General features: G+C 36.3%; 2 protein-coding genes and 1 long non-coding RNA gene across 3 annotated transcripts in view; 2 read left to right on the top strand and 1 right to left on the bottom strand.

Moving 5' to 3' along the window:
• Nucleotides 1-581, top strand: part of pla2g4ab (phospholipase A2, group IVAb (cytosolic, calcium-dependent)) — a 12,427-nt gene extending 11,846 nt beyond the window's left edge. Inside the window, exon 18 of the mRNA XM_016290586.1 lies at nucleotides 156-581. Coding sequence (XP_016146072.1) covers nucleotides 156-293 — 138 coding nt within the window. The 3' untranslated portion in view covers nucleotides 294-581. The remainder of the gene's footprint in view (nucleotides 1-155) is intronic.
• Nucleotides 582-942: 361 nt separating this feature from the next.
• Nucleotides 943-4,174, bottom strand: LOC107599122 (uncharacterized). The gene is made up of 3 exons (XR_001610635.1): nucleotides 3,993-4,174; nucleotides 3,820-3,906; nucleotides 943-1,264 (listed from the first exon to the last, which is right to left on the bottom strand). It is a non-coding gene; the product is annotated as an uncharacterized lncRNA (long non-coding RNA).
• Nucleotides 4,175-4,767: 593 nt separating this feature from the next.
• On the top strand, nucleotides 4,768-7,566 carry arpc5b (actin related protein 2/3 complex, subunit 5B). Its single transcript, XM_016290585.1, has 4 exons — nucleotides 4,768-5,089; nucleotides 5,937-6,009; nucleotides 6,494-6,670; nucleotides 6,764-7,566. The coding sequence occupies exons 1-4, from the start codon at nucleotides 4,950-4,952 to the stop codon at nucleotides 6,824-6,826; spliced, it is 453 nt and encodes a 150-aa protein (XP_016146071.1). The 5' UTR covers nucleotides 4,768-4,949; the 3' UTR covers nucleotides 6,827-7,566.
• The last annotated feature ends 572 nt before the right edge of the window (nucleotides 7,567-8,138 follow it).

Genomic DNA, 8,138 nt, shown 5'->3' with positions numbered 1-8,138 from the left:
TATATATATATATATATACTGTATATTTAATTTTTATTATTATATTGTGCAGGTTTGTTTTGAATCAGTTTCTGAACCTCAATGTTTCTTCTGCTTCATGTTTAGGCTTGTTTATGCTAGTCACATTTTTAAATCCTCTATCACTGTTTATCTAGGTCATCAAAGAAGGCATAAAGGACAGCATCTTGTATAGGAAGGAGATTCCATCTCGCTGCTCTGCCTCTCTTTCTCTCAGTGAAGTGCAAAACAAAAAACACCTGAAGAAGGTGTCCAAAGGACAAGCATACCAATAAGCAGGCGAAGTATGATGACAATCTAGCCACAGGAAGTTTACAGATGTCACACATCTCATCATGGAAATAATTGTTTGGTTGTTTTTTAACTGAAAAATAACTCCACAAACTGTGAAACCAGATGATCTGGTTTGGTCCCCAGAACATTCTCATGTAGCCTTTTATTAATAAAAAGAGAACTGGTGAGTGACACAATGAAAACAGCATTTACAGTCTAATTGTTAACATTAGATTGTGCGGGTGTTTTAGTCATTCATGAACTTCTATCAAGATTTCTATTAAGATACATAATGTTGTTGTTGTTGTTGTTGTAGCCCTTTATTGTCTATTTAAGGTTCAGATAGAGATATACATCAAGTTAGTTCACCCAAAAAATAAACTTCTGTCATAATTTTCTCATATCAGATACCTTATGCCGCTCTAAACATGTACATTTAATTTCTTCTTCAGAAGATAAAAGATATTCAGAAAAACACTGGGGTCCAAACAACATTGACTTTCATAGTACAGACAAATAAAAACAAAGAAACATTTTTCTAAATATATTCTTTTATGTTCCACAGAAGTCATACAGGTCTGAAACAACATGAGGGTGAGGAAATGATAACAGAATTTTCTTTTTTGGTTGAATTATCCCTTTCAGTGCAAAATGATCCTTTGATTATAATAATCGAAAAGTTCCTTGAGGCTTTTGGTGTGTTTGTTTACGTTTTAATGGCAACTGCTAAAACAACATCATATGAGCCATGATTTATGTTTTATGAACTGAGGAAGTGCCTCGACAAAAGAGCAACATCCTGAGGTACGAAACAAAACATGAAACCATGGCAATCCCGTCACTATCCTGCTTCAGTCGGTTGAACGGGTGTTTATTTGAAGTTTTTGCTTAGATGCAGATATAGTTTTTATTTCAAGCTGTGTCATTTCCCTTTCCTTTTAACTGAGAACGGGGAAGTATTGTCTGTTAGTATCTGAGTGAAAGGGAAAAGAAAAGAAAAGGAAGTGTTAGTTAATCCTCAAACCAACACTTCAATATCAGGACATTATGCACCTTTTTGTTTTTGTTTTACACAGTACAATAATATCACGAAGGTAGCACAAAAACACTGATTTTGTAATATTGACTCCACTATACCTGCTGCATCTGTGAACTTGATATATAATATAAACTAATGAGGAATGGCTGTTTAAGATGCAAGTGTCATGCTCCATCTTAGTATAGAGTGTATTTGAACTTTTTTGCCCTTTTTTGGGATTATCTTGGAATTTATTGACAAGGTTATCTGTAGTTTGTACTTGCAGACTCACCTAGTATTCATTTAGTATTTATTCATATAACCATGAATACATACGTTTGGTGATGGAATTATAACTCAGGCTTTAAAAATGTGATTGTTTGTAAATATGTGAACAATGATTTATTGTCCTTATATTACATCTCAATGTTACGTTAGTACGTGTTTTGAGACAACATACCTTTGTAAAGGTTGATCTGATTTCAGTTGCCTTTTTATATATTAGAAAAACACCTTAATATTTTAGCAGATGCACTTATTCTCAGCACTGATCTACTTTAGTCTCATCTTTCACAATCACTTAAAATCATACTGATAGTTTCAAAACATACTAAGTAATATTATATTCCAATATGTACATATATTATGCAAAATATGTACCATAAATATCATAACGCTTTTTATAAGTGCCACTAACAATGTTATTTACCATATGTAGAAAATTTCAAAAAGAAATGTTCTTTTAACTGTAGTTTTGACCGGACAGAGACCATTTACTGGCAGTACTGGTTAGGTTTTAACCTAGAAACTAGTCTATTAGTCTAATCATGGCACAAAAAAGTATAGTCATTCTCATTGCATAACTCTCATGGTTTCATTGTTAAGTAAGCATATGTTGTACAACTGAAACCACAGTATATCAATGCAACATCCATTTTCCCTTCTGGCCTTCCCAGAAAGCACTTCGAGCACACTGTTACACTGAAAACATTACAGATAGGCCAAGAAGGGTTGGGTCTCTGTAGTCAGAGAACCAAATTAATGATTGTGTGTCAGATAAACTCCATCTGAAAGGTTCCACCGACACACTGAAATGATCAAATAACATGGGAGAATTCATCATACACTCCACCACACTATCTGCATTCTCATCTTGGGTTGTATCATGAGCCGTTGAAAGAGCTGACATAAATCAATAGCCAGAGAGCAGATGACCAACTTTTACACCCTTATAGACACAGAAACGTGTAGATAAAATGAAGGTTGTTTATTTGGACATATGATGTTTTGAGGTTTCTCTTAAAGGGATAGTTCACCCAAAAATGAAAATGTTATGTTAATCTGCTTACCTCCAGGGCATCCAAGATGTAGGTGACCTTGTTTCTTCAGTAGAACGCAAACGAAGATTTTTAACTCAAACCGTTGCAGTCTGTCAGTCATATAATGGAAGTGAATGGAAAATCATGGCTTTGAGAGTCAAAAAAACATACACAAACAAAACCTAATTAAACCCTGCGGCTCGTGGCGATACATTGATGTGTAAAGACACGAAACGATCGGTCTGTGCAAGAAACTGAAGAGTATTTATATCGTTTTTTTAACCTCTGATTCACTGCAATGTCCGAACTGTCCTGAGCGCGTTCTCAACAGCCGGCGGTAGTAATGCACTTATTAGTCTGCGGATCGCTGTAAAGCAAGGAGAAGAAGAAGATGCGTCACGTGCCTGCTGTTGAGAACGTGCTCAGGACAGTTCGGACATTGCAGTGAATCAGAGGTAAAAAACAATATAAATACTGTTCAGTTTCTTGCACAGACCGAATTTTTGGATGAAATATCCCTTTAAGGAATGCCTTGTGTATGTCACAGGAGGTGAACTGTTTGTTATGCAATGTATGAGGCTCCCATTTTAAACATCCAGCCTACACAGTTATTGCATCACATTACGTCCTTGTGTCACCTGCACTGAATATAAAAAAAAAAAAAAAACATTTTTCAATGACACATTGAATTGCCCATGTCTTTAAACTCTTTGTAAAGATTAACAGTCCTATATGGATAAGTGCTTTTATAAAAAAGCACTTATCCATGTAGCTTTTTTAAATATATAAAAGCCATATAAAAGCTTTTTTAACCTAGTGTGTGCTGTCCAACATTGCAGATCACATGGGCGTCACTAGGACATTTTTAGGGGGGCTATAGCAATAAGTTTAGTATACAACCTCTATTAATCAAACATTTTTAATATATATATTATTAATATATATTATTAGGCTACTATTATTATTTTTTATCTCACTGGAGGCTGAGCCCCCCCTAAAATGAAAATCCTAGAATCGCCCCTGGCAGATCGGATAAAGTTTTAACCCTTGGGTTAAGCAACTTTTCACACTTGTAATGTTGAAAGGAGCCCACACTGCTTTGTGTCAATTACAGTGTGAATTGTGATGCCAGAATGTTAAAAAGAGTTCTTTAGCAACAGACAACCAATAATAAACTGCCTCAGTGCTTACCTCACTAAATATCCATGCTGTCTACAGCTGCAGAAACCCGCTGTTTAGCATTCAAAACTGAAACTTTGAAAATGCCGATGAACTGCACTGTAAAAGAGACATCATTATTATTACTTTAAGTCTCATAAGATGTAATACTACCAAAGTGAACTTGGCGATATTTTCAAACGGACCTGCAGTTAATAAAACAGGTCACATCACATATGCCAATCAGGCATGGAGCCGTATTCATCCACTGAATATTACTGACCTAATAGTAAATATGCAAATAAGAACATTAACCCAGAGTTTACGTTTACAGCGTGGAATCTCGAAACCAGGATCAATTACTAACTGAGCAGCAGTGAAACATGCAACAAAAGATTAGGATTACCCCCGGTTGCGAATGGGTTAACATTCAAGCGTGAAAAACGCCAAACCTTTTAAGACAGCGAATGAAAGTGTTCTGTCGCCCTCTACCGTCACTTGACCACCACTGCATATTAAAATAGTCGATCTATCACATTACATCTAAAGTCTTTGATTAATAGGCAGACCAACTTTTATACAAATATTAATGTAATTCATATTATTATATTTTAAAATTATAATACATTTTAATATTATTATTTTACTTTATGGACGGAGCAGAAAAGATTTTGATTGTCGAACTTTTTATTTATTCATTAGTAGATGCTTTTTTTTTTATCTAAAAAGGTCCCTCGTTTATAACGAAAAGTGAAATGAAAAGTGCCAATAGCCACAAACACAATTAAATTTGTTACTCCAGAGATTTCAAGAACTGTGTTTTATCAACAGATGTTTGTGGGCAAATCAAAATAAGAATGACATTTCATTTACATGTTGGACACTGAGTTAATTGAGTTATAAGTAATTTAGTTTAAACAATTTTAAATCGTCTTGCAGACCCATCCCTAGTAGGGGTTGAGGTCCCCTAGTGGTTGAGAATCACTGGATTAGGAATTAGAGCGCTTCAGTTCACCGGTGTTCCCGATAGAGGGCGCGCTATGCGGAAGTGATGGAATCCACCACTGACTAGGCTGCAGGTTTAGCATAGGGGACTGTTAAGATTGTGTTCATGCAACATAGCGTTTAGCTGTACATCAGACGGGGAATAAATAGCCTGCATCATGTCAAAGAATACGGTGTCCGATCGTTTCCGTAAAGTGGATGTGGATGAATACGACGAGAACAAGTTTGTAGACGAGGAAGAGGGAGGAGAAAACCAGCTGGGTCCAGATGAGGCAGAGGTGGATTCTCTCATCAGACAATATCCTTCTTTATTCACCGGCCAACATGTACATGATCTGAACTAGTCTTGCATTTTCACTGGCACCAGCTCATATAAATAATCTTCGTGTGGGGTGGGTAATTATTACATCAGTAATGGATATAATACAGCTAATTAAATATTTTGCAGCAAAAAGTTTTTAACAGAAGGAAAGTCGATTTAATTTTGTTTTACGTCAACATCTATATGCACTGATTTGCTTTTCATAATTCATGAGTTGCCCGATACACCAGCTGGCCTGCAGATTTCTGTACATCAAAGACTCCACACAGACAGAACTGGCTTCTCTGCACAATTGTACTCATTTACATTTATTTTACTGGACAGGCACCGATCAGGTGACATGCAATATTGATAGCGTTGTCTATAGATCAGTTTTTACCTTTATAAGTGAAGCGAGAATCGTCACACACATACTTGTCTAGTGTCAATGTCCTCTCGTGCTGCATTGTGAACATGCATTAGCTCATATTCACATCTCTGAAAAGTCCTGGCATGCCTTAACATTCCAGACATTCTTTTTAACAAAACTGTTTCTGAAAAAGATGCTGATAACTACAACATATTAGTTTCAAACTGTGTGGAGTTTATAAATATTAGGTTCTTCTGTCAAACCGATGCATTATTTAGTATAAGGAAGTTGAATTAATGTCCTTATATGTCAATTTTGGAGTAGCCAAGGCCTTATTTCCTGTTTCTAACTCCCCCTCCCCCTTCCCCTCAAATGCAGCATGTCCACAGCATTTGGATATTGTAAAGCCACATGTATTCATGCATACATAGATATTTAAATTGTGTTGGTGTTTTTCTTAACTCCACTCTTCAAAGGGAACCTTATGGGTGCCCTGCAGGCAGTATTAAAAAGCCCACCAATCAACACAAAGAATCAGAACGTCAAGGTGAATCATGCCACCTTTTTTCCTAAGATCTTCCTACCATGTCAAAAAATCATAGCATTTTGTTGTCAGATTCAACATAATTTTGGATATACAATTGTATAGAAAATGTTGCATTGTTGCACATTAAGTTTTTTTTTTTTGCTTATTCCAAAGTGTCAGTAATATAAAACAACACCTGTAAACATGCAGCTAACTTCTCTGTTAAAGTGTAAGTTTTAAGCCTTGAAAGAAGTTTCAAAATCATTCTTATGCTACACTGACTTCTAATAATTTCACACTGTTCTGGGACAATGTAAGTTTGGTAAGCAATGCAAGTACGAAATTCTACAAAAAGGACAGCAATATATGCACATGCACAGCTATCCACTGTAATAACGACAGGGAGTTCCACTCACTTAACTGTAGTGGGCTTCAAAGTCGCAGATATACACAAAACTTCATATAGTTGGATTATACTTGCATTTTTCTGACATTCTGGATGTAGGATCGTGCTGAAGGTCTAGTGCTGAAGGTGCTCAGCTCCTTTAAGAGCACTGACATAGAGAAGGGAGTTCAGTCTCTGGATAAAAATGGAGTAGATCTGCTCATGAAATACATCTACAAGGGGTTCGAGCGGCCGTCCGAGAACAGCAGCGCTGTCCTGCTGCAGTGGCATGAAAAGGTAGGGTTAAAAAGTAGCAGTGTAATAGCAATGTTCTAACAGCAAAGCATGTGTGAGGTCAGTAGTTCAATTCTTGCTCTGTATTCTCCTCAGGCTCTTTCTGCAGGTGGAGTGGGCTGCATCGTGAGGGTCCTAACAGCCAGGAAAACAGTGTAAACTGCAGCGGGTTAGCATAGCGCACAGAAAAACACGACCCAGCAGTGGGAAATCCTGCTGAGACACTCAGAACAAAGCGATGACTTTCCACAGGGTGCTGAAGAGGACCTCTCATCTGATTTCCATGCATTTTACCCTCTTCTGTTATATCACTCTTAACTCACATAGTTGAAAACGCATAACCGTGCCATCAGTCGTATGCTAGATTTATCGTAGCTTCTCTCAGGAATACTTTTCTACGCTCTTCTGTATTGTATTCAGCAATCTGAAGTTTATTATAACCTTTTATTATTAATAGTCATTCTTCTTTGAGAGAAATGTAACCTGTTATTTTAATCTGCATGTGTGTGAATGGCTTAAAATGAACAGTCACAAATTGGTCGGAGTGTCTTACTGCCACTACGTCTGTCCACAGTGACTGTGTCGGATTATGAATAATACTCTCCAGTGCATTAAACCTTCCCATCACTGATCCCTTCTCATTTGTTCTAAATCACCAGGCATTGTCCCATAGTATTTATTTTTTCATAACCAAAGCGCACTGGCTTAAATGCTCCTATAAGACATTTAGTTGCAATGCCTATTTTATGCATAATCTGAAACATCTGTTTGATTTTCTTGGCAGATGGTGCCATCTCTGTAATTGTGACTTTCACTAATGCTGTTATAAAGTATTAATGTCCTGTCTTAATGTATCTGTGTCAGCATTCCAAAGCACTTCTTGCTGTGGACCATTGTTATTGTGTGTGTCAGAATGCATATGTCTGTATCCAGTGTGCGTCAGGAGGCGTTTTTAAGCCAATCATGTTAAATACTGCCTCAAAGCAGATCATTACTGATCCAGTCTGATCTGAGATGTATCGTCTGATCACAGGGACCTGTTTCTACAATGCAGTAATACAGAAAGAAAAAAGTGCAAACGCTCAATAAACCAAACTGGTATAATGACTGCCTTACAAAATATTCATTTTTAATGTTTGTGCTTTTGTGATTGATTGAATAATAAAATGTTAAATATACTCTTAAGGACTTGACTTTTATATTTTGAATTTAAATATGTAGGAATATTATGATGAAAGCTCTATTCATAGCATCTGCTGTAAAAACGTTGGACTACAGATTTCAACTTTGGTTTGGTTACTGTTTTTACAAATCTTGGGTCAAAACTATTTTCTCTGGTAACTGACATTGTCAGTGAAATAGTACTTACACTATTGCCTCCAATATACACTACCATTCAAAAGTGTGGGGTCATGTTAATTTTTTTTTATTATTTTTTTTCTTTTTTAAAGAAATCTCTTATGCTCACTGA

The sequence above is a fragment of the Sinocyclocheilus grahami genome, unplaced genomic scaffold (genome assembly GCF_001515645.1).
Source record: "Sinocyclocheilus grahami isolate Dianchi unplaced genomic scaffold, SAMN03320097.WGS_v1.1 scaffold260.1, whole genome shotgun sequence".
Lineage (NCBI taxonomy): Eukaryota > Metazoa > Chordata > Actinopteri > Cypriniformes > Cyprinidae > Sinocyclocheilus > Sinocyclocheilus grahami.
Note: the sequence above shows the minus strand (reverse complement) of the source record. Positions and strands in the feature narration are given on the sequence as shown.

Excerpts from the sequence above, each read along its gene's own strand:
- arpc5b (XM_016290585.1), top strand. The coding sequence starts at position 4,950 with ATGTCAAAGAATACGGTGTCCGATCGTTTCCGTAAAGTGGATGTGGAT. Across the intron at positions 5,090-5,936 it reads GTGGATTCTCTCATCAGACA|AGGGAACCTTATGGGTGCCC; the intron begins ATATCCTTCTTT and ends TCCACTCTTCAA. Across the intron at positions 6,671-6,763 it reads TGCTGCAGTGGCATGAAAAG|GCTCTTTCTGCAGGTGGAGT; the intron begins GTAGGGTTAAAA and ends TATTCTCCTCAG.